General features: G+C 41.4%; 1 protein-coding gene across 5 annotated transcripts in view; it reads left to right on the forward strand.

Annotated features, from left to right (window-relative positions):
* Positions 1-27,415, forward strand: part of celf5a (cugbp, Elav-like family member 5a) — a 324,659-nt gene that overhangs the window by 29,650 nt on the left and 267,594 nt on the right. For all 5 annotated transcript variants that reach the window (XM_061778627.1, XM_061778628.1, XM_061778631.1 and 2 more), the window contains exon 3: positions 10,531-10,613. In XM_061778627.1, coding sequence (XP_061634611.1) covers positions 10,531-10,613 — 83 coding nt within the window. The remainder of the gene's footprint in view (positions 1-10,530; positions 10,614-27,415) is intronic.

Consider the following 27,415-nt stretch of genomic DNA (forward strand, 5'->3'; position numbering starts at 1 on the left):
TTACAGATATCTACAGTTTAATTGCAGACATTCACATAGCGGAAATCTGCATTTGTCCTAGGTGAAATGATGTTGCAGATATTTTTAATTCAGTTTTGCCTAGTCAAAGAGAGCATTTCATATATCCGCAACATCATTGAGCCTAGGACAAATTATGTCACTTTTAACATTCATGTATATGGGGTTTCTCATTGCAGATATCTACAATTCATTTGCACATATCCAATAGTGAAGTACATATTTTTTGCAGCTGAATTGTAGATATCTGTAAATCCAGTTTGAGATACAGTATCTACATCATTTTGACTAGTCATGAATCCAGTTACAGATTGTCTAGTATACTGGTACTATTTTGGTAATTTTATAAACTATTCCTAATCATTCTGTTTATTTCTGTTGTGCACGGTGCTGGTTATCGTGAATAACTGGCAAAGAACCATTGTATTACAGTAAAGGTATGACACATCTTTTGAAACTTCCTTCCCAGGGTTGGAGGGCGGTGTTGTGTATTGATTTTTGTGTAAAAAAGAGAGAAAAATGAAAAAAAAAAAAAAAAAAAAAACACCTGCTCATTTGCAGGAAGGGAGTGACGCGTCAGAGCTGTGGACTTGGCAGGTTCACTCTCTTTGGCCTCCCAGAAGTAAAACGGCAGGAGGCGCTAAGTGGCAACCTCCACATTACTTACAGCTCTGTGAAAGTCCATCCATTAACTGTGTCAATTAGCTTCCTCATCCGGGATGTGGGTGGCTTGATGTATTTATAGTTCTGTTGCTGACTTTAATAGCAAAAGCAGAATGGAGTACCAGGAGAGTCTAACGAAAAAGGGCACAGAGTTCATGTTTTCAACGTGCTCTAAGGCCAATAGCGTCACCTATTGAAAGAATTCTGGCCCACTTGGGGATCGATGCCCACTTGAATCTGTCATGTCGCCTCCCAAAGAGGCGCCAATCCCCTGGCAACTTTATTAGGAGCCTGTTGGAAATGGAATCCGGCTGTGCTTTAATGTTGTTATTCCCGCAGTGTATAGTCTTAAGTATTGGGAGAATTACTCCCTGTCTTGCTGTGTCACTTCATCCTTCTTTTTTATGATGGCTTCTTTACCCCAATATTGATCCCCCTTGGAGTGTACGCAGAGCATCTCAAAAAGAATTTATTTCCTTTGTCAGCCTTATTAGGCCGCGCACGCTTCACCCTAACACGTGTATGGTGTGTAAGTACACGACACAGGCGCTCCTTTGGGATGCGCCGCCTATAGATCTGCTTGACTGCTCGTCGGAGGCAAGTGGAGTCCATGAGAGCGAGTAGCAACAAATCAATGGTCCCGGTCTCCTGCTCAGGGGTCAGAGAGGATACCAGGGAGGGTCTGAGGTTCAAAGTTGCTTAGGAATCAGAAACACAGTACAGCACAGATTTATTCCACTGCAGAGCATACAAGGTGTCTTTTAATGGGTGGCCTTTATTTTTACAAATGCATTTTTAATCATGGTAAGAATATGGGAGGAATCCAATATTGCCCCTATGAGGAGATCCATCCATCCATCCATTTTCTGAGTCGCTTCTCCTCACTAGGTTGCGGGCGTGCTGGAGCCTATCCCAGCTATCATCGGGCAGGAAGCGGGGTACACCCTGAACTGGTTGCCAGCCAATCTCAGGGCACATACAAACAAACAACCACTCACATTCACACCTACGGGCAATTTAGAGTTGTCAATTAACCTACCATGCATGTTTTTGGGATGTGGGAGGAAACCGGAGTGCCCGGAGAAAACCCACGCAGGCACGGGGAGAACATGCAAACTCCGCACAGGCGGGGCCGGGGATTGAACCCCAGTCCTCAGATGCTCTAACCAGTCGCCCACCGTGACGCCCCTATGAGGAGATGGTTAAGAAAATATTTTTTTTTTGCCTTTTCCTCTCACCATTACCTGCACAGTATACTCTAAAGATAGTCCTGCTATAGTTCTACATTATAGAACTTGACATATGGATCGTGTTTGGGTGGCCCCGTATTCATACACAGCACTTTCGTTCAAGATGAGCTTGTAGAACAGAGTTATGGGAGTCTGGTGTTTCAAGGCAAATTATCAAAGTTTGCAGCCAAGGTTGGCCCACATGCTACCATGAACACTCCTACATTTGATTGTGATTGGGTTAATTCCCTAGGTGGAGTTTGTTCACGTATGGCACCAAAATCCCAGATGAAAGCCTGCCACATTCAGGAGCTACAGTATCTGCTGAGCAGTAAGTCATTCGAGACAATTTGCGCAGCGGATGACTCGCTGTGTGCGCGTAATTTTGCACGTAATTTGGCCCCAAAGCCATGTCCAATAGGAAAATAGTAATTGGTTTCAAGAAAGTATTCTATAGTATACATCATGATTGAGAGACGAAGATCTATGTATTTAAGGGAACATTTTCTACAGATGCCACAAGATGGCATCAAAGGACTACGTTCGTATAAATGAAACTCCTCAACCCACTTCAACAAAGTTGCTCCAAGATGGCGGCAAAGATTTTTGTCTAAATGAAGTACCTCAGTTCACTTCAACATTTTAAAGGTAATGTTGTAAGATGAGTTTGAAATAATATTTAGGTGTTTTGGGATCATAGTTTGTGGTATATATATATATATTTTTTGCATGTCTTGTTGCGAAGCGTTCAATGCTGCGTGGTTTTCACAGTTTCCCGCTACACTATTTGAATGAGAGCTGTGAAGCGAGACGGTACTGTGCACTTGAAAAGTGACAAAAGTAACGGTAATTAGTGGCACCACCTGTTTTGTCCCTCTTGGCATGTATTTATTTACAGTAAGGGGACAATATCTATTAGAGTGCAGGACACTACTCGAGTAAATACAGTATTCCACTTTGAGCGTCCAATGACTGTCAACCCTGCTATTCACATTCATGAATTCCAGTCGTAGCTCAAGGTGAGGGGCGGTGAAAGGAGAAATGGAGGAGGATTTAGGAAGAGTGATTGACGACGGCCTGATGGAAGGATGCAGTCAGATTTGCGACGTGGAGGAGATGGTGACTGAGCACCCCCACTCCCATCCACCTCCATTTGAGGTGCCTGTCTGACCTAATTAAGGTTACAGGTTACGCGAGGCTACTGCTTATATTACGGCACTCATTACAAAGCCATTAGGCCTGGGCAGAGAAAATATTGTTGTCAGAACAATGATGAGTCAAAGCATTTTATTACACCTCCTCCTTTAATTCCTTCTTCTTCTCCTAGCATCTGAATGACGTCCTTGGGAGCAGATTGGGAATCTTTATTTTTCCAGGGTAAAGGGGTGCTTATAAGAGCTTCTCAGAGACCACACTGATTACCCCCCTCATGGTCAATTTGTGCCTCAGAGCCTCCCCTCCAGCCAATGATTCAGGTCATAATCATGTATCAGTGCTGATGTTGTGCGTTTCGGTTTCACCAACCTCCCCCCGCTCCCATCCCTCTACCCTCTATCTTCCCTAGGCAGCCACCCCACATGAAGAGTGGTGGGGTGGGAGTAAATGAAGTAAGCAAGTAATCTAGCACCACTGATAGCATTCACAAAAGATGTGTGAGGGTAACGAGCGGGACTTTTTCACCTACCTTTACACTTTCCCCAGTAAGGAAATGGTGTGAGCGAGCGAGTTCACAATTTCTCATTACTCTGGGGCAGCTTGGTTGTCAAGAGGGGCAAGGAAGCTGGAGAAGGGAACGGTCAAAGAAGTGAGTGAAATCGGTTCAAAGAACTGAAGTGTGTATAATTGATGGCCCCACCTTCATATTGATCCTCTGCATTTGACGCTAACCACTAGTTGCCAAAGTGGCAGATTCGGAACAATCGTTTTTTTACATGTACATTCTATGCAAATAGCAGTAACAGCGCACAATATGGGACTTTGCAGCACGCTGGTCGCAAATTCACATTCACAGTCGTACCTCGACTTACGAGTGACTGAACGTCCGTCACTCGGCCTATTTTGCCTTGCATTGCTAGCAATGATTTGAGTGACAAATGCACTTCAGACCTCCACAGCTATTCCAATTGAGGTCTTTATATGCCACACTTTCATTTGGTTTGGGCTTCTAAACAGATTCTAATCGGAATACAAGGCTTCATGTAAACCAGGCTAAAATCGCTTCACATGACAAACCAGATAAGTGACCGTTCCATAAAAAAGCCCAAAATTATAAAGATGAATGTGTTCAAAAGTCAATGTTGTTCTTTTATGTGTTCAAAAGTGTAACTTAGCGTAATCTTTTCAAAACCACCATATAATGGTGCTTTGATATATTTGGAAAAATATCAGAATCAGAATCATCTTTATTTGCCAAGTATGTCAAAAACATACAAGGAATTTGTCTCCGGTAGCTGGAGTCGCTCTAGTACGACAACAGTCAATTGACAGAATACTTTTGAGACATAAAGACATTAAAAAAAAAAAGACAGTCACTGAGCAATAGAAGGTTGCCAGTAATGTGGTAGTGCCGGTACAATTATTATTATTTTTTATTTTTTCTGACAATTATGCAAAAAGATGCAGAGTCCTCTAGCAATTAGAGCAGTTTGAAATGACTAATAGAACAATAGTCCGGTGCAATGACCATTGTGCATTGCGCCAAGACTTCAAGAAATGTATGCAGTTTAAAGTGACTAATAGTGCGATAATCTGGGACAATGTCGATTTTGCAAATGTTGCAGATGCTACTCAGGCACATATCAACAACAGATATGCAAATAGTGCAGTTTGGCGAGACTACTACAGTGAGTGCACGAATAATGTATAATTGGCCCGACAGAAATGTGACAACAAACTTAAGACAAAAAATTGGCAGCATGTTGCAATGGAATTGTAAGTTAACTGTTTAAGAAGTTAATGGCAAGAGGGAAGAAGCTGCTGGAATGTCTGCTTGTTTTAGTTTGCATTGTTCGATAGCACCTACTTGAGGGAAGGAGCTGGAAGAGGTGGTGACCAGGATGTGGCGGTAAAATGTTTTTCAAACTTTACTGCTTAGGTTCTCTTTGCAATGTTAATTTATTTAGTCAGCTGGTTTCTAGCGTGATTATACAGGGCCTTATCCCCACTTCAATATGCGTCCTCTTTAGCCTGGTGAAGTTGTTTGGCGGTGGACTACGGTTTGTTGTTATTGAACATGCAAAATGACTTTGTTGGTACACACACCTCTTCACAGAAATTGATATAGGATGTGACCGTGTCCGTATATTCATCCAGGCTGCCGGCTGAATTTTCAAAGACACTCCAGTCTGTGCAGTCTAGACAGCTTTGAAGTTCTGTCTTTGCTTCGTTAGTCCACTATTTCACTGCTTTCACCATAGGCTTTGCACATTTAAGTTCTTGCCTGTATGTTGGTATTAAGTGAATTAAGCAGAGATCAGACGAGCCCAGAGTTGCACGAGGTATGGCACTGTATGCGTTATTTAGCATAATATAGCAGTGGTCTAAAATGTTCCCGGTAGGACAGTTGATGTGTTGCTTATATTTAGGAAGTTTGTGGTTGAGTTTAGCTTTGTTACAGTTCCCCAAGAATAATGAGGGGTGAGTCTGGCTGTTTTTTTTCCAATATCGCTTACTTGTTCAGCAAGCGTTAGCAGTGCGACATTCGTGTTTGCTTGGAGTGGAATGTAAACACCGGCTAGAATGAATGATTCGGCGAACTCATGAGGCAAGGAGAATGGCTTACCGTTCAAAATCATCGACTCTAAGTCCCGGGGTACAGTGTGTGCTGAGCTCCGTGACGTACACCATTTTTCATTGATATAGAAGCATATCCCGCCGCCTTTTGTATTCCCGGATAACTCCATGACGCGGCCTGCCCGGTGAAGATGGAAGCCGGGAAGCATTACGGCGCCATCAGGGACAAGTTCACAAAGCCAAGTCTCCGTAAAGTATAGGGCCGGCGGAACGTCCGAAGTCTTTACTGATCTTTGTCAGAAGATGAAGCTCCTCCAGTTTGTTGGGTAGGGAGCGTAGATCCCCCAGGTGGATCGACGGGAACGTCAATCAGTATCCTATCTTGCGGAGCTTCACTTGGATGTCGGCACGCTTCCCTCTTCGTCGCCTACGTCTCCATGCGCCATCGACCGCACCCGCCCTACCCCCGGCGAGTAACTCGCGGAAAAAGTTGAAAAAGTTGGTGAAAGAAAGTCCGGGGTAGACTTCCTGATGTTTAGTAAGTCTTCCCTTGTGTAGGTGAGTCGCGTAATGTCTCCAAAGATGAACGAAAAACACAAAAACATAGACAATACTAGAGAGCACGTAACCGAGGCGTCCAGACGGATAAGCGCCATCTTGAATCTGAAATATGTAATGTTTGAGACCCAATCACAAGCGTAGACTTTAGGAGTAGAAAGTGATATGAAAAAAATCTGAGCTTTTGAGGCTATTTTTCAGATGAAACTAAAATTGTCATCATGGAAATTTCCAAAAGCAACTGGATTGCACATATTGTATTGGATTACAGTTACAGTACATACAATCTGTCATTAAATTATGTAATCTTGTTACATGTATTGCTCTTGTTTCCTGATAAGAACAGCAGGGGTCGCAGTTTTTCAACTGTAGCGATTTAGTGCAAGGGTCAATCGGCCAGTGTTCGGGTTTGAGTCGTAGACAGCAATTTGTCTGCGATTGTCCAGTTCAGTGTTGTCCTGCCACGTTGTTCAGTGTGCAGCAGGATAAAAACAAACGCGACCTCAAATTGATAAGAAACTCGATTCTTGTACCTTTCCTCAAATATTAAATGCAGCTTCGGCTATTCCACATGCAAAAGCGAGGTGACGCCAAGCTGTACGCCATCCTCAGCTGCTCCCTCCCGTCTCATTCACTTATTCACTTTTTAATTACATGGCAATTCAACACAGTGGCGATGAAGAGACTAGGCCCTATTTCCCAGTACACACACGGCGCTCACTTGAAACTATATCATTAGGAAATGAGAGCCAGGATGCTTTGGAAAAAGAAGGGAACAAGACAGATTTGGCTGCTGCAAAGAGACAGCAGAGGAGGTATTTCTTTCTCTTTGGAGGTGAAATCAATGTGGCAGAGAAGGCTGCTTAAAGGTTGCTATCAGATGATGCACAGGATCATCTCCTCACAATAGGAAGGCTTCCCCCATTGCTTTGTCAGCAGGATGTCATTGCTTTTTAAAAAAAAAAAAAAAAAAATTATTTAGGGTTTCAAACTATTTCATCATTTTCCCCTTTCGCACAATTGGTATGCAGTGCAGCGCTTGGCAATTTGCGCCTGTTTGGGTTCTCAATTATGGAGTCATTAAACCGCCTGTGGCCCGCAAATTCTTATCAAGCCATACATTAAAAGCGCACAGAATCCTGTGTAAATTGAGTTCACGTTGCCCCACCTTTGTTTGCAGTTGTTATTAATTTATTATCATAAATAAGTTGTGATTGTAATGCAAAACACACTTGTTTCTCATTTTGATATAGGGCTGGCAATTATCAAGTAAACTAACAGCAGAAACAGACCATAAGAGTAAATTCTGCTTCCTCTCACCCCGAGCCATTTAAGAAAGAAGCACACACAAAAACAAACCAAAACAATGTTGATGTTTGCAGAGGAAATAATGTGAGGGGGTGGATGGCTTGGTAGCAGTGTGAGTGACTGAGTGATTTGCATGGCGGCCATTGGAAATCATTACGTTAGGGTTGCAATGATACTATGGAGGCCATCTGCCCAGAGTTTTACAGCCAGCCACCTCTAAGGTTATGACCCACACACATGAGGGATGGGGGAGGTAGATGAAATAGAACAGGTGTGGGAACCTGAGGCTTATGGACCAAATATGGCTTGCCAGAGCCCTATTTGTTTTTGTTTGTTTGTTTATTTCTTAAAACAGTCATTTTGACTTGTGCCTGTAATTTGATAAACAAACAAACACAGGACCTGAGGAAAAACAACCAATCAGAGACAGAAGGTGTAACTTATGAGGTGTCAGTCATTTATTGCGCAATCGCGGGCGCACCCATTGCGTGCACACACCCATGGCCTTGCAAAAAATAAAACTTCAACCTGATAACATTTACTGTAAGTATCTGGTGTAAGAAAGTACCAGATCAGTGTGAAGCTGGCACAGGCCAGGGCCAGAGTCGGCTGATTTTTATTTGTTTATGTATTTTTTTTACAGATCATACTTATCGTAATTATTACTACTGTCAAGTAAGAATGACTGTATTTGTCTGAACAAATGAACAAAAAGCATTTTTGTTTTTTAAATTGCAAACTTCCACTTTTAAGTTTCCAAATTTTATTCTTTAGCCTTTAAAGTGCTACTTTAATACTTCTCTGACAGTGTCAGCCAAAACTATGCATTATTATATTTGTAAGGGCAGAAAGTTTAATGCAGCCCTTCTATCTCATTAGCTTGAGGGAGAAAGATTTAAAGCTGTGAAATGGTTTCATGTCAATCAATGGATCAATACGTGACACCCTGGATCGGGTCACAGGGGTCAAAGTTGACAGGGCCACTGAGGTGACACACCAGCACTCTAGTCTATTCCATCCAAGTTTGAGATAGAATATGGAGTTACAATATTATCTGTGCACCAACACTACTACAACAATATATCACCGGCCGCTTTGAATAGATTTGGATGTTGAAATGAGATCTAAAATGCACTAAACCGCCGTTGGAGCGTCAGAAAATATGATGCACCATAACCCGTGTGAACCCCATTAATGGAAAACAAGCAAATCTATTTATTCAGACAGTCGGGGGGAAAATGATTGCCTCAATACTCCATCTGCTTTCTCTTCATCCCTCGTCTCTCTTCTGACAGATGTTGTGTGGATGTGCACGCCTCTCACCCGAGTGCGGCGGCCATTAGCGAATGCACACACACACTCCACAGTCAGAAATGATATTTTTTTTTACAGCTAGATATCCTGTCCTTTTTTGATAGTTTCTGCCGACAAACATTTCTATATTACTGTAATAAACACTGGAAAACGGTTGTTGTCTTTTTTGATTTATACCTACAGAAAGAGTAGATGTCGCACAGAATTTACAAAATGGGATCTTCTGATGAATCTAAGCCGGCTGATGATCATAAACATACAATTGTTTACTTGGAACAGAGCACAAAAATAACCATGGGCAGTGAGTCACACACTGGTTCACCATGTCTAAAGACATGACTATCTGATCACATCCAGCAGTCTGTTCTGGTACGTTTATTAAATGGAAGTGCAAATAATTCCAGATTCTCCCAGAATAATCTGTAGCTAACCCAAATAAAAAAAAAAAGAGATTTATGTATTTCTTACCCAAACTGTAATACAACGTATATCTACATAACCTTGTCAAAGGGTATGGCATTCAATTTTGATGCTGGTTAAAGTTAACCAGCATAGCCCAAAACCTACTTAATCAATTTCCCTACAAATTTTCCCTTTAAAAAATTGTTGTTTTTTTTTTTTTTTTTTTTTTGCCGAGATAGAGGTGAAAGGTTTTTGTGGATCGTTGTATAAACGCTAATCCATGTAAAAAGGAGAATTTAGCTTCTCCTCCACTTTTAAATGGGGATTATTGACAGTTTAACTTTTTACATAACTGTTTAAATATGTCCCACTTGTCTAGTTAATAACATTTATAAATAATATTTCTGACCAAACAAAGATTCAAATATTGTCTATCATCAACTAAAAATCATGACTTCTCCTATTTCCTGTGCTATAGTCCTGAAAATCCTTCATGATTAATATCAGACAAGTGACTCATCTCAATTCTTTTAGTTGAAAAAACATTTGCACTCAGTGCAGAGGAAAAGAGTTAGCGGCGAGAGGAAAACAGTTTTTATCTAAACTACCAAAGGTTTTAACCTTTTTCACCGTGACATAAGAGATTTTTATTTATTTTTATTATACATGCACAACTTGATGGGACTGACGGAGTCGCACTTTTTGCACACATCTCTGTGAAGTCCCAATTTAGTTGTCAAACTCCTGTACACTAGGTGGCAACCATAATCCTTTTAGCTCGTTTTGTGGTGGAGGTTCAACAAAGAAGAGTGACTTATTGCTACTTGCCAACTGGTACAAGCAAAGTGGTCAAAGTGACAGTGCTTTACATCTCTGCAGGATTCGTACGTGCAAATTTTAATATTTCATTAGTAGAATGGCCCTAGTTTTTATTTTATTTTTATTTTTTACATTTTTAGTAAAACAAGAAAAAAAAAAACATGACAAAGTCAACTGCCTTGATGACTGAGAATTTACACATAAAGAAAACGATTTCTAGCTAGCACATTAAGACTGTACCTGTCAGTTAAAAATGACCTCGGCAATTATGCTATTAAGCTAACAATTTGCACAAAGAAGAAGTTTAGTACAAATTTAAAGGTCATACTTTAGTCGAATTCCGAGCTGTACGACCTTAGGGACATTCAGCCATTACTACCACTATTTTCCACAATTGTGTGGCCTTGGTGTCTTTACTGAGAGCGCTTATGTGAACCGTTGTTGCGTGTCTGCTTTTTTTCCTAACTTTGTGTGCCTATTTTTACAGGTTGTGCGTTCCTCACCTACTGCGCCCGAGAGTCTGCCATCAAAGCCCAGAACGCCCTCCATGAACAGAAAACACTGCCAGGGGTAAGTGCTGCAGTATACGTGCATCTCGCTCCTCGTAAAAAATATGTGGGATGATGGAAAAACACAGGAAAGCAATTCAATCAGTGGTTTCACCCTCTGAAGGCTCAGTTTTATTGTGTCTTGCTCACCACATTGATATTACAAAGGCTGCTTCGTACTTAGGCCTTGTTAATATTTCTCATATTCTGCCATTGTTTTCAGTTAAAATGCGGCTCACACAGTGTTAAATGTACCCCCACAAACGAGGTATGAAAAAAATTCATCTCCGCCAAGTTCGAATTGGACTATTTTTTTTTTTAATTCTGTTTTATCATGGCGATGCCAACTCCCTAAAAACTACACAAAAACTCGCATTGAAAATGAATGTGGCACTGCCAAAATTACAGGTGTTCTGCTCTGGCATGTGGTAACCAACAGCAGACGTGTTTCTTGTCTCATTTTGTTGGCATGCTTGCGAGCTTTATCTTTGTATCAATCTTTCTAAAAATGTAAACTTGCCTTTGTGTGTCAGGTGGAGGAGGGAGAGTCAATTGAACCTAAAAAGCTGATTTCATTGACTGTATGTGTACTGCGTGTTTTTGTTCTAGAGTGAAGGATTAGAATCAAGAGTTTGAGGCACCCATGGCATCGAATGAGGGTGGGGGGGTTTGATGGGACTTAACTGTCAAGGGTTCATGACCATTTTTGGGCCCCCCTCCACACTTTTGAAAAATAATTTCTGGAAGAAAATGTTCGGATGCATAATCCTGGTACAGTTATTAGGCTAATTCAAAATTTACGCAGGAACGTCTTTTTAGTAGGTGGGAGGTTCTAAATGGTTTGATTCTTGCTTTCTAAATGAAAAAAAAGATCACTTCAAATATACTAATATGTGAAAAGTACAGTATGTGCGGTGATGAGGCATAGAAATGCAACAAAAAAATCATAAAAAACGAAAACTGCTTTTCTTTCTGTCTGAATGTCTATAAAAAAATACTCTCAGATCAATAAAATGGTGACATTAATTCAATTGCATTTTTAGGAGTTTGAACCACTTGGTTTGGATTGGTAAAAGGACTATTTTCAACAAAATGTATTTATTTATTTATGAAATTTTATTTATGGCTTATGTCAAGACTGGTAAAAACTATTAAATAAAAACAACTCCGATTTTACTGAAATTTATTTGATTTGATTTCTACTTTATGTTATTTATTAATTTAATTAGGAGTTGACCCTCTGATTTTGGATAGCCTGTGTGACAAAATGTTTAAAATATTATCTCTTGACTCATGAAATGGATTTTAGCTTTTTTTGGCTGTAATATTTACATATTTATGTGACCGTTCTGCTTCTTGGATTTTAATGTCTGTATTAACTGAATTGGAATCGAATTGGTACTTTACTTTTTTTATTTTATTTATTTTTTTATTTTACTTTACTATACTAGCAATTTCCTGTGTGTGATATATTATTCGTAACGTTACCATAATGACATTTTCAGGTCGCCATGTTTTCAAACATATTGTTGCATGTTGCTTACACACTTACACACAGGACATTCCTTCATGCAGTTTGAACGCTTGAACCACTCGAGTGACTAATAAAACCGTTTTCTTGTACCCTTTCAATCCAGCTTCATCCCCTCTCGCACTGACTTCCCCTCAAGCTCGCTCGCTCAGGTCCACACCACTCCCCCCACCCCGCTCCCACCTCCAATCACCCAGCTCTTGCTGAGCAAGAGCGTGTCATAGAAATAGAACAAGCAGACGTTGATGGCTCTTGGCCTCACGTATGAGGCTACTGTTACCTCCCCTTAGGTTTCACTTGCACATAAGCGCGTGAGGACCAGTGGTCCGAGGAGGCATGAGGCCGTCTGGGCTTTGAATAACATGACATTGGTTCATTAACAATTTTTTTTTTCTTTTTTAAGGATCTTCAAAAATGCTGCAACATAAAAATGGAATTTCAACCAATATGAATTTTTGTTGGCTTTTTCCTCCTAAATATTTTGGAATAGATGTATGCAATGGAAAGTTACAAGATCGAATATTGATGTCTTTAGACCAGTGATTTTCAACCTTTATTGGGCCAGGGCACATATTTTATATTTGAAAAATCTGACAGCGCACCTACAAACTAAAATGCTACAAAAAATAGATACACCTATCAATTATGTACTTTTTGCCATCTAATAAAGAACATTTATTTGTTCTGTCTGTCACTCTACATCGCTGGCATGGATAGATGAACAAACATCCATTATGTTTCGTAAATAATAATTTTCTGACCAATTAAGAATTTTGATAATTTCCCGCGGCACACCTGAAGAGTTCTCACGGCACACTAATGTGCCACATCACAATGGTTGGGAATCACTGCTTTAGCAGCATGTGGCTCATCGCCCAAGGCTATGTGTGTACACCCTCCCCTCGTGTTTAACGAAATACCTTGAATACCGCATTCTTTGTGTGCTCTATGCCAGTGATTTGGTACGAGTGCTATAGTGATACACGGGCTCAATCACTTTGTTAAATGAGCAAACTGTGCATAATGTTACAGTGGTTTAAACCTTTTGTTTTTTTTAATCCAGTACAGAACATTTATTAATTACAATTCAGTTGTATTTAACTTTTAAGAGAAATACATTTGCATTTAATCTTTAAGAAGTGTTTTCATTTAGTTACAATTTTACAATTTTTACTTAACTGTTATGTATAATCCATCTTAAGTGAATCATTAAAATGATTGGGGTATTTTTTATTTTCCTGTATTTAGGCACAGTGTTAATGTTCAAACTCTGCATCATGTTACAGTGGTTTAAAATAATATTAAATCAACATTTTAGGAATAAAACCTGACTTGTTTTTTTTAATGAACACTCAGGCCTACTACACTACTGTATATTAATGTTGGTCATTATCGTGGTACTTGAGAAATAAGGTGCATTTTTAAGGTGCATAAAAAGTTTGCAAACCACTGGTCTATGCAATCTCTAAAAGGCAAAGTAATCAAAAACATAATTCCTATTGCCAAAGTTTATGAGGGTGCACATATGAAAGGTCAACAAGCTGAGGCATTTGTGGGTTTACTTAATATTAAAATAATATACATAAATAATGGAAAAAGTATTGTTTTGAAATGTGGTCAAGTGGAGGGGTGACAGTGTCTTCAAGCAAAAATTTAATAGGCTTTAAATTTGAAAGGGAATGAAGTAAAAAAAAAAAAAGAAAAAAAAGAAGAGAGATTTCTGGTTTAATATTACCGGTACTCTATATTAATAAGGCCTTGTCCACATAAATATCCATATTTGTTGTGGCAATATCCTATATCATTATAATGAAAAATGGGAAACAGTTATTGTTATGGTTTGCGGTTTTACTGAATAAGGAAGAGGAGCTGTTGTACAGAACAAACAGAATGCAGTATGACTAACACGGTAGCTGCGGTCCCACATGCCTCGTGACCACAAACATTCAAGCGTTAACAGCTATTTTAAACAGAGTACAAAAATACCATTTGGTAATGAGCTTCGTGCTGCTTCAATATGTCTAAAGAAACATGCATTATCTGATCACATGTAGCAACCTCTTCTGGTATAAATGGTTCGCCTCGTGCATGCCACATACTGTAGCACGAGTATGAGCTAATAAGGGAGGTAGTCACGTCTCACACTTAGACTCATTGTCGGATGGTGTATTTGCTGCATACCTGCTTAGTTCACTCCATATGGAAAACAGGAGGCACAGATGGTTTGATGGCTTGATTCAAAACACGGACAGGCCAACGGTGCTTTGCTGACAGGCGAGCTAGTACTCTGATTCCATGTTTGGACCCTGCTGGGAGTTCTTATTTATTTTACTTTAATCTCGTCGCACATTAGCCGCCGTCAAGAGCAGCGGACTGGAACGTAGCAGTGATGTCATGTGGAACCTCGGGGATGCGAAGCGCATAGTTTGGCCGCCAAAAACGGCAAGCTCTGTCATCCAACCAGGTGTGTGCCAATGTCGGTAACTGATAGCGGTTAAAAAAAAGAAAAAAACAAGAAAAACATGCACGTGGCAGCCTGTTGTGAGCCACACCACCCATTGCTTGCGAATGCATTAATTCGTCATCTGCACAATTTTTTCATATGAATTAATTTATTACAAGAGACAGCTACATGTCATCAGATGTCTTTATCTTTGGACATATTGGTGAAGCAGCATCTGGCTCGTTAAAAGGTTATTTTCCGACACCCTGTTCCAAGTAACTATCAACAATTAAATGTTTGTGATCAGAAGGTGGCTCATCTTTAGTAGTTGCAGCCATAAAATTCAAAGTTAATTATTGTTTGCTAAAAACAATAAAGTTTATCAGTTTGAACATTAAATATCTTGTCTTTGTAGTGTATTCAATTAAATATAGGTTGAACATGATTTGCAAATCATTGTATTCTGTTTTTATTTGTTTAAGACAACGTCCCAACTTCATTGGAATTGGGGTTGTATGTTTAGTGAGAAAAATGGTGACGTGTTCAAAACTTATTTCAGCTGCTGTATTTTAAATTGTGAAAACCACTGGCAGACAGCAAACACTCGCATACAGTATACAAAGTTTTCTGACTACCAACACTTTAAAACTGTAAATAGTAAAAGTAAACCAAAATATTTTATTTTTTTCTGATTCCCTATCATGAATCCTACTAAATTGTTACGTAAAGAGATTGTTAGGCTTAGTTTGTTTACCCTTCAAAACACTATATTTGCCATTATTTGGGCTTATATTATTGCTGTCGGGCGGAATCCTCATATGTCCAAATATGGTCGATTTCATATTTTTTCACAAACCTACGCTATTGGTCATACTTTAGTCGTCTGTTATTTTTACGTATTATTAACCAATCTAAAGTGGTAATAATAGCTCGAGAACAAATCTATTAACACTTGGACACTTGAAGTGTCGTAAATCTGCGCCTGTTCCTCACTCTGTGGGAGCCGTGTGGCGTTATGTCAACTCAGGATTGAAAGTATGGATGTTTTTTAGACCATTATGAGGGAAAATATGTTAGACACATTTGAGTAACCCTGTTTTGTAAAAAAACAGATATCTGTAATGCTTTGGGGCATCAAGAAGCTTGTCAGCCACAAAGGTAAGTGCATAATGATTCATTTTCACCTATTTTACTTCTGAGTTTTATTTATTTCACTCATGGCACTCACTCAAGTCATGGCTCTAAGACCTTTGCAAAAGAGTTTGTGAAGATGATGTAACCACTGTCATTTGCTTTTGTGAAGTACGAAAAAAAAAATTATCTGGTTTATTACTGATAGCTGGCACTGGTGATGTCCTTTTAACCAATGATACTGCAATAAATTTGAGATTTTTTTTGTGTGTGTTAAATTACTGATTGAAGATGATTTTGAGGTGGTATTGTGTTGATGTTGGTGGGCAACAGTATATGATAGCAAAATGTTATATTACCATACCACCAATACCACATCACCGTAAATGATGCAGCATTTGGTAACTCAAGCAAGATGGTGTTTTTTTTTCTTTTTTCTTTTCCTCAAAGGTATCGATTTTACAGATTCTGCCCAACAGCAACGATACGATGTGCTAGTGCAACATGATTCCAACCTCTGGCCTTGAGTTTTCCCGGTTCTGAGAGACCAGTCCTACTCATTGTCGGATTACACTACGCGGCAATGTTATAACATCACCATATTTACATTGAAACATCACAAGGGGGAGCGCTTGGCGAAAATTAGGCTTATCTCACCCACACATCCCCTACTTTCCCTCACCGCCACTCCCGCAATTCCTGGCGATCCAACACCGACGTAATCTTGCTGCAGCAGGCCTGTGCCACATTCGCGCTGGATATAACATTGCCGTGAGCGTCACGTTTAACGGTTTTGCTCTATATATTTATTATCCGCAGGTCTGTACTTGACCTGGGGTGTGAGGGCGCAAGTGTGAGAGGGATGCAGTGATGTAGGAGGCAGGTTTATGGAACTAGGAAATAGCACCCACATTAAAACCCCAATGAGAGCAGCGAGGGGATTATGTTCTGAGACACACATTCACAGTCACACACATGGACTCCTGCAATGTCAACACTTTAAGCAGATCCCCTCCCTCTCAATTGCCTTTGAAATTTCAGCCTTTCCCCACTCTTTTTTTGTTGCGTGTGTACAGTTTGTGGTACTGAATTAATGCCTTTACATAAGTAAAAAGGTACTCTGAACGACTCTGAAATGTACTTGGGTACAAAAGTAAAAATGAATTTTAACTATCAATTATTCGGGAAATCCCAACATATTGAAAGTTCCCCATTTACAAATTCGCATATTCACAGTTTATTTGGAACCTGTCTTCCGTGCATTTGCAGTTTTGCTGCTCACGCAAAGCAACCTTGGTGCCATCTAGTGGAATTTTGGTGTACTTAGTTTAATTCATTGATGCTGTTTTTTTTTTGTCTGGATTTGAGACGTCCTGTTTTGTTGGCGGTCCTTTAATGCACCTCCTGCACCATCAAAAAGTGAAAGTGAAATTATGTTTCTGCTTCTCTCCTGATACCGCTACTAATAGAGTATTAATGTATATATAATGTAGTCTACTTTGCCATTACAATTTTTCTGCATTACCCATCCCTAACATTAGTGTGTAAATGCCAAAAGATGAAACCATTTGTGTAAAGTGCTAGTATAAATATTTGTTTGCCCATGTGTGATGACACATCTGTTTAGGCTAGCGTCTCATTAAGGCTAGTATGCTAGCTAATACTATTGAGGGGCGTCATGTGAAGTTGGTTTGTGTTGAATAATTTAATTCCTGAATATAGTCAATTATGTAACATGAGTTCATGATTGTGTACATGCTAAAATGCATGGTGTTGGTGTTTTATGGTCCTCTCCATTTTCAGTGCTTTCCCACTTGTGGCATAAATATGCATTTACAAACTCCTTTTAGTGGGGGCATTGATCATTGGCGGCTTTTCGATTTTTGCAGCAGGGCTTGGTCGAGCGGATAGTGGGGTTTGACTGTTTACAAATACCCATTTTTATAAAGTGGCACAATACAAATAAAACATCTGCTCACAAAATAATTTTGCTATTTTATCAACTTGCAACTTGTTCCCATAACTTTGCTCATGTTCTGAACTAACTAACAAAAAATGGTTCATTGGGTAATGATAAGTGAAAAAATACCTTACCTGTGTGTTTTTTTTTTTAATTAACCAAGATTTCAACAGTGTTTGACTTCACCTCTCTCTACATCTTTTTAGTTATTTCATCTGTGGAGTAAAAAAAAAAAAATAGCAAGCTTATTATTTATGTATTTATTTCATTCAGAAAAAAAATTTAATTAGAAAATTAAACACTCAAGTAAAGCACAGATACATGAAAAAGCTACATTAAAACAAGTATTTGTACTTCATCACTTCCCACCACTGGTATATACTCGGCCGTAATGGGAGGTGCAAGGAGCAAAGCAAGGCAAGGGGGCCACGCCGCCGAGCTGTTCCTCGACATGCCGTCGAGCTTTTTGATCTCGCGCAAACTATAAAAACGCGAACCCTCGATTGTACATGTGCGCTGCCGTCCATCTGCTTCTCTGGCGTGTGAGCCAAACTCGCCCGAGTGTTGTCCGATCTGCTACAAAAGGCTGAATTATTCAATGTTACACTGTGTGAAGGTTGTACGAGGTAGTACGTTTGGATTGTGTGTGTGTATGTTTTGTGTTGAGTGGGGGTGGAAATAGAGCGGACTGGTCAGCATGAAGCCAATTGGTGCTGGCAGGATGTTGAGGCCTTGTAGCCAGAGAGAGAACTGGTTAGAATTTAGCCTTTGGGAAGCATGAGTGTGTGTGTTTGTGTCTCTGTGTGTTCCTAATCAGTAAAATGATTGTGGGTAAGGGAAACCAGGCTTTTTCTTTTAAATATTTATCCTTTGAATAGCAGTGGTACATGTGTTTGGAATATAACATTGCTTTTTAAACCACAAAGCCCATCTTTAGTCCCCGAACGTGACGTCACTCGTTTCTTCATTTAAATATTTTATCCTTTTACAAGCAGCTTTTAAACAGAGGAATAGTTAAAAAAAAAAAAAAAAAAAAAAAAAGATATCATCCAAAATAAGATCTTATACTGCATAAACGGTAAAGGCTGATTTCATTTGTTGACATACAGTGGAACCAATCATTTTCTATCGCACTTGTTGTCGTTAGGATTGTGGGTGAGCTGGAGCCTATCCCAGCTGACTTTGGGCATTTTTGTCTATGTTTGTGTGTCTTGCGCCTGGTGACCAGTCTAGAGTGTACCTAGCCTATCGCCCAAAGTCAGCTGTAATACGCCCCATATCACCCGCAACCCTAATGAGGACAAGCGCTTTAGAAAATAGATTATTTCCTGTTAGACAAAAAAGTCTTTTAAAATGAGAATAACTTAGAAGTCAACCAGCGTCCTGGAATGAATTGTGTTCCACTTTGGAGGTTTCACTGTATTGCAAATAAAGTTTTGCTGCGTTGTTGTAACCTGACCTACATCCAACTTTATTAGCCAGAGGGACGTGATGTTAGGGAGAAATTTGTAAGTATGGGAGGGGAGCAAGGGAGCCGCTGTTACATTTCCTCTGTTCTGTGTGATGCATGCGCCCTTTAGGTGGCTCTGTGTTGCACTGTATGACAATGTGGCGACAGTGACAATGTGTAAACACAACTATTCTTCTCGTGTCCATGTTTGGCGTGACGGCTTTCGTGGTGTGTTGATGTAACGTGCCACTGCTGCACTCCTTGGAAAACAGATGAATCCATACTCTCACTCTCTCTCTCTCTCTCACACACACACACACACACACACACACACACACACACACACAAGAACCCCCCCCTCCCCCATAGCAAAGAAGCGGCTAGAAATAGACTACAACAGATATATGTTGAATCGTTGGTGCTGTCACAATGTTGCAATATTTTCTCTGTCTCGCCAATGTTCCTTTTGCTACCTTATTGTGGCACACACACACACACAAACACACACTACAGTATACACACAGCCATACATAGGAGAATAGGCACATATTTACAGAAGCCCTCCCTTGGGGTTGGGCTTGCTGGTGTTTTTGAGGGGGAAATAAAAACATGCAAGCATCTGTACTCAATTTCTGCCTTTGGAGAATAAACTACCTAATATTAGACTAATAATACATGAACCCACACGTGATTGTCTTTCATTCTTTATAGTAATGCGAAGTGCATTGTATTGTCTTGGCACAATCTAATATGGACCAATACAAATGTAACTAGAAAGACACTTTGTCGGGTGCAGACCTCTGCCAAGGCAAACAACATCTTAAACATAGCCATCAGTCCCGTAGGTAACATGTTACAAAGTACCTGTCGACCGTCACACACACCGTACCCTGATCAGGTGGGTCACTGCCCCGCTTGGCCCCATTGTGAGCAGAGTGCATCATACTGAGAGAGAGAGAGACTCTGTGTGGGGGCGGTTAGTATGTAAATTATCTCCAGTGTTACTCAGAGATACATTTTCAGAAAAGGGAGCTCACAAAATCTTTACTTGGTTGTGTAATTTCACACTTGATGGGTGGGCAGTCATTCCGGAGACGCGACTATTTGTATACAAGCAATTGAAAAGTACATTTTCCATACTCTGTCCCGTTTAAACTAAGATGCTCTACATTTGGACTGAGACTTTTTTTTAAATAAAAAAAAAAAAAAAAAAACTCCCGCCGGCACGGTGAATGACTGGTTAGCACATCTGCCTCACAGTTCTGGGGACCGGGGTTCAAATCTCGGCCCCGCCTGTGTGGAGTTTGCATGTTCTCCCCGTGCCTGAGTGGGTTTTCTCCGGGCACTCTGGTTTCCTCCCACATCCCCAAAACATGCATGGTAGGTTGATTGGGGACTCTAAATTGCCCGTAGGTGTGAATGTGAATGCGAATGGTTGTTTGTTACTATGTGCCCTGCGATTGGGTGGCGACCAGTTCAGTGTGTACCCTGCCACTCGCCCAAAAATAGCTGGGATAGGCTCCAGCAGCCCGCGACCCTAGTGAGGAAAATGGATGGATGGATGGATATTCCCTCCCCACACATGAAGCCACTTCACAGCGAGAAGTGTGCTATTTTTTCTGAGGTACAGGTTAGCAAAAGGGCTGAATTATTAATGTTTTCTGGTATTTTTAGCCCATTTAACCTATTTCTGGTTGTGGCTGGAGACCGCTCGCCCATCTGTCTGCGAGATTCCATCATGTGACACCGCCGCGATCTGGGTTACAGAGTGGAACAGGCGCAGTGTGTGCTTTTTGGATGTGCGCCTGCTACCTGTAGCATCATGCAATCCTGTGCAGGTCAGACTGGCCGATGTGAGCATGAGAGATGAACTCGATGAGTCCAGTTTTCATTGCAGGGCCCCGATACAGGCAGGTCGTGCCATCAGCGGGTCCCTGCCCAGGCTTGTATAGGTGTGCCACCGCCCAGGGGCATAAGGGAAAAAAAGAGAATGAGGAGGATTGTGGACATACTTGATATACTCTGGCCTTGAGTGGCAGCTTGCGCATGTGTCTCTCTTGAGCGGGCGTGTCTGTCCTTGTGTGCAGAAGAGAAGAGAAATGATTAGCCTACAAAACACACACACACAAACAGACAAGCCAGCAGATTAGCTGGCAGGCAAGCATAACTCTGCAACAAGCAGCATTACGCAATAATGAAGAAAACATGTACAGTTACAATCCCGTGTCACCGAATAAGACTAATCAGAGCTGACATCTGACCTTGAGAGGGAGGAAAAATAAGAGTGGGCGCATGGTCATGTTGACAGCTTGAAGTCATATACCTTCAGAGCCAAAATAGCCGAGAGCCGTGAGCGCAGCATGCGTCGTCTATCTGAGCTTGACTGAAATGGCACACCAGAGGGGGCTCATTTGTAAGGCAGATGCTGGCGCCTTTGGTGGGGCGCCTGTCGAGGATGTGAGCTGTGTGTGTGTGTGTGTGTGTGTGTGTGTGTGGGTGTGTGGTGGGCGTTTGCACAGCACGACAGCCAGTGATTGTCAGCAAAAATCAAGACTAATGAAATACAGTACACATCGCTCAGGGGGACGAAAGGAGTGTGACTGACAGGAGGCGTGAGTGGAAAGAGCCTGAGGAAAAGTCTCCAATCTTGAAGTTCCAGCCCTCTTTCCCAGTCCGGATAAGGGAGGCAGCATGAGCCATAGGGTGGAGGAGTGGGACAATGTGTGTGTGTGTGTGTGTGAGGGTCCCCAGGGGATATGACACAGAATACAAGTCCATGGGGAGTGCTACTGATGGGCCTGTTCATGTGGAAGTGGGTATTATCATTGCAGAGGAGGGCTGTCAGCAGCGTTCGCTCAGGGAGTCAGTGTCAGGGCCGTCGCTCGCGGTGAAGGCTTCTGTCGTCTGCCCCGCAGGAGACTGGGATGATGGCTTTTGCTGAGCATCATGCACATTTAACATTTCCTAAAACACTAAAACTTCTTTTTCTTTTTCACATTTTCAGAAAACACATTTTTCCTGCCTGTTTGCTCATAACTCTAAGCCTGCCTTCTTTTCAGGTATTTGAAAAGTAAATTTTACCATTTGTTTCCCTAACCTTACCGTTACTCTATTTCCAACCGCAACCTGAATCCTAACCCCCACCCTGACTTGCATGTTTTTACTTTTATTCAAAGAGATTTTAATGGCCTCTACCTCAATCCTGGGTCGTTGTTGAAATCATCAGACAAAGCAGGTCAAAAATCCTTGTCTTTCTTGAAAATCTGAAGAACATAGTGTATCCGTCCTACAAGGGATAGTGCCCTTGCTTTTTTTTTTTTTTTTTTGTGCTGTTCGGCTGTTATGTCAAGCAGAATGGAAGATCTGTATCCCTTTTATGCCGGAACAGTTTTACTGTGTCACAGTGGAGTTTTTAAGCTTCCGCTGTTGTTTCTTAGTATTATAATTGAGGTTTATTGAGAATCAGACTTGATCAGTCAAGTTTCTAGAGGGGAGAGAGAAACAAAGACAAAGCACTAATTGTAAACAGGATGAGAGAAGTAAATTATTACATTATCTACAACAATGAAACATTAAATATGAGTGTTGCATGGGGTTGTAGTCCTACACCCTGTGAGGGAAGGACAGGACAAGATGGAACAGGACAAGGACAGGAGAAGAAGCATGCAGGACAAGGGTCATGAACCCAGTTCTATAATAAGTGTGGGATTAATTATGTAAAACCAGTGCATGGCACTGACAGTGGCACTGACGGACAGTGCATGGCACATTCAGGTTGAACAACGAGGCTGGGAGAGTGTCCCTTGTTTGTTGGAAACGAGGGCTGATAGAGGCACCCGACAAGGGAACGATAAGGGAGGGGGGGACCCAAGGAGCAGCCGCGGGCCATGAGAGGTCAGCCCCAACACCAAGCAGTCGCCCGGCCTCAGGAGCACTGCCATGCAACTAAGTGAGACCCACCTCCCCCCCTGTTACTATGACTGCCAGGTCCACGACTGGCAATCCGATTGGCCCTACCCCGTGTATCAGTGCCCCCCTCGAGTGGTGTGGTGCATAAAAATCTGGAGAGGTCGGTGAGGTGGGGAGGGGGGGGGGGGTGTCAGGGCTTCCAGGCACTACTGCCTGACACCCACGACCCACCGCCCCCCCAGAGTGCCCTTGCTTAGGCTACATTTACAGCAGCCCCGTTTCAGTCCATCGTGGACAAATCGGGCAAATCGGACAGGCAATGTTTGCCGTGGATGCCCGGTGAAAATTTTAAACTGTCAGAACATTTGCCACTGCAGTCACGGGAGAAACCTAGACAGCTGCAGCAGAACAGGGCGAATGCAACTAAACCTTACAGTACATAATAGGGTGTAAAGCAACTTGGTGGCAGTCCCTCATATGAACCAAGCATATTTTTACGCCAGAATCTCACATTCGCTGCCTCCAACTATTCTAAAGTTAAGCTATGTGTTTAATTTACCTACGCCCTCTGTGACAAATGCATTATGTTTAATGTTTGTCTCTGTGTGTGTGCGCGCGTGTGTGTGCGTGCGTGCGCGTGCCAGAGTGAGTGATATGAGTGAGAAAGATTGTATGTGCTCACATTTTCTGTGGGTAACAGGCTCATTAGCATATTGTGGTACAAAGGATGTTTTAGTGAATTAATTCTTGAAATAAAACTAATAATCAAACATTTATTGAGCAGCAGCATACCCCCTGTGCTGACGCCAACTCTGTAGCCGTGCCAGTAGCTACATTCAACTCTACAGGGGCAACAAACTTGCTCCAACGCTGCCTCACGTTCATGTTTCATCTGTAGAAAGCCTTGACAGAATGTGAGAAACCCAAGGGACCCCATCAGAACGTATTGGTATTTGTGGTAAACTGAAGGCCGAAACATAGTGCTCCTTTGATCCTCCAGGATTTAGGAGCCCCGTCCCAAAACGACTCATCACAGATATCGTGATAGGCTGTGAGAAAACTAGCAAGACTTAAAAAACGGAGAAAAATAGGCCAAAATCCCATGGCGCACTACATTTTGGGCAAACAGGCCTGTGTGGCCACTGGGAACATAGTGTAAACGTAGCATTAACAGCACTTCACTGGTACTCGGGAAGCAATCCATTGCCTCTCCCAAAACCAGCCTGTCCATTGTTTTTGTGTCCATAGCAAGGGGCACTACCAGTCACCTCAAAGTCACTAGTATGTCAATGCCACATAACAAAAATAATATTTTCCAAGGGATTCTGTCAGTCATGGGCCTATAATTGTCATCACTCTCCCATCCCCAACATCCATGTACAGTCATGTTCCTCCTGACTAGCATAGAAAATCAAATATGAATGTAATAGCACAATATGGTACATCATAGAAAGGAGTCAAGCCTGCAGGCAACATTACCAGATGCGCGTTAAAACCTGGAAAAATATTCACCCTTACCATGGGATTCAACACAGCTTATATGGTTGAAAAGTGCACGATGTGTAGAAAAAAGAATTGTTTTTTTAATACCAGTATATGGGCATGGCCTTAGAGCTTTCCAATAGGAAAGCAGGAAATCAAGTCTTATGCCAACAGCTATAGCCTGTGGGCTTCAAACTATTCTCGTCTGGGCTGCATTGAAAAGCCGCTGTCAATAATTCAGACTAAAACAACATTCTTGCAGGCAACGTGTTTTCATTTGGGTAAAGCACAAAGTTGACAAACTTTGGTGTTCTTGATGCTTATTGGCATTGTGTGTATACAACATCAGGGGACCAGTCCAACCATAATTCTGCCTTGACAAGGATGATGATGCACAGTTTTTGAATGACGTTGCCAAGCAGGCATGAGCATGACAATATACATGTTGTTTAGGAGGTACGTATGTCTTGTCAGTTTTGAATCCATCAAATTGATGAAACTTGTTGATGGAAGTTCAATTCAGTTCTTAAAAAGCTTAAAAATTTGGGGAAATATTGTTCAACCTGAATGTGCCATGTACTGTACATCTTTCCAAAAATGACTTGCACAGCTGTGGCACTCTTTGCGTATGTGCAGATTGGGTTTTGGTCATGCCGCCCTGTTGGGTTATTGTGCTACCTCAAACAGGAAGTCATCTTGGATGAAGGGGCAAAATGGAAAATAGGCAAGCTGTGGATTAGAGAGGGGGGTAGGAGAATGGATATGCGCAAGCAGATAGGAAATATATTTGAAGCAGTGAGTTGTGAAGATTAAAAAATGAGATGGAGGCAGAGGGAAATTGAGAGTGGGAAGTATTGATGCAGGTCCTCACCGCTTCATCGGGACTGTTTTTTTTTCTTCTCTCTCTCTCCTCAACCTCTTCAATATGAATCAGGAGGAAAGTAGCACAGCTGTGGCCTGTCTTTCGTAGAATCCCACGGTGAAGTCCAAAGGCATCCCAGAGGTAATCATTATGTTGACAGTGTGACGCTCACAAGCTGAATAGCATTTGTCGGAGGCAAGCTGGAAAAAAAAGGATTAAAATCAAACAGGGAGAATCAAAAGGAACAAAAGATTTGAGAAGAAAAGCAATCATGCAGCTTTCATCTCTGCATGTCCCAGATAACACGTTTTTTTCTTCCATAAAGAACCACATCTGTTTTGTCAATATATTAATGCATAGTTTTGACAAAAGACTCCATAGTGTATGAAACAGTCAAATAAAGCACATCATCCTTTACCTCTATATTTATTGGGTGTGTATACTGTATAACCAAAGCAACTAATGTGCCTTTAACTACATGCTTCCGAACACATAAAATTACGTAATACTATGTGCTGCCTTTTTGCATCACTTTTGTATCTGTAATCCTTAAAGGTCAGATGACAAAGGTGTTATGGGGTCAGTTAAAATTCATATTTGCATTGTTCATATGTTATGTAATACATGCATGTAACTTCCAGCAAGTTTTCAACCATAGTTTATGGTTTATGGACGCATATTGAGTCCTCCCAGAACATACCCGAAGCTCAAGACACCGGGGTGTGGTTACTCTATCCACCGCAAGGGCTGGCGGAAGTGACGTTGCAATTGCCAAACACACTCTATACGCAATGGAGAGCAACGCGTTGGAATATGTGGGGGAGGATTTTGACATACAGGAGCACCCAACTGAACTTGCCATCGTCAAAGCGTACATGTTTGAGCTGATCAGGAGGTCGGAACCAGACAGTGACGACGACGAGCAGCCAAGTAGCAGCTGTACAACAGAAAAAGAGAGTGGCCACTTGCTCCATGTGTCCGGTATGTCAATAGCATGTCTTTTTATACACTCGTGGCTTGAAATAATGCCACCCCAGGGGTGCCAACATTTTTTAGCACGACTATACGTATTATATATACATATATGTTTCAGTGACACGGGAAAAGCTTTTACATAGGATGCAGTATTCCTATATATTGTGTGCCCCTCGCTCGAGTAGCCTTACAACACGCAGCACAGAAAGTCCGTGTGTCTGTTGGCTTGTCATATAGGCAAAAGTACAGACGACAGTACTGAAAAGTAGTGTGAGGGTCTTTTTTTCTTACTCCCCAGTGCATAGTAACCATAATAGTCGTAGGTATATACAGGGAAATGCTCACCTCTTGTCTGGGCCACTTCGCTGCTGCGAGATTTAGTTCTCTTGCTGGTGGCGGGGGTCCCGATGGCCGTAGGAAAAATAGTTGGCATCGCAGCTGGTTTCAGCCTCTGCCTAACTACACCTGTGTATCCAATGCTTTCTTATAACACGCCGGTTTGAAGTGAGCGGCACAGAGTTCGGAATGCTTGCTCCCCTGTGGAGTGACTTTCACTATCAACTAGTCACGTGTTCTTTCACCTAGAAAGCCAAAAAAAAAACAAAAAAAAAACTTGCTGCTGCCTGAACCATTTGTACAACCAAATGCCACACAATAAACCATTGTGACATCGTTTAATCACACAACAAATATACAAGGACGGGAACAACAGCATGGAACAATAGCACACAACGCCAAATGAACATGATGTTTGGCTTGTGTGACGTCACAGCGCCAGAAAGAGATGAAGACAGGATGCAAAAATCAGAAGGCGCATTCTGCATCATATTTATCGATTTAACTGCTGTATATCTCCTTTATAATCACTTCGAAATGGCAGATGTGGTTTGCAAAGGGGTTCTAGAGTTATCAAGAAACATTTTAAAATCTTTGTCCTCTGACCTTTAATAGCGAGAGATGTGGTGATTTTCGATGGTTAAGCAAGACTACTAACTATAATAGACTAAGAGTCGAGTTCACTTTGCGCAATCAGACTCGATACAAAAATGGTGGAGCTACACAATTTTACAGGCATATATTT

The sequence above is a fragment of the Phyllopteryx taeniolatus genome, chromosome 7 (genome assembly GCF_024500385.1).
Source record: "Phyllopteryx taeniolatus isolate TA_2022b chromosome 7, UOR_Ptae_1.2, whole genome shotgun sequence".
In the NCBI taxonomy this organism is placed as follows: domain Eukaryota; kingdom Metazoa; phylum Chordata; class Actinopteri; order Syngnathiformes; family Syngnathidae; genus Phyllopteryx; species Phyllopteryx taeniolatus.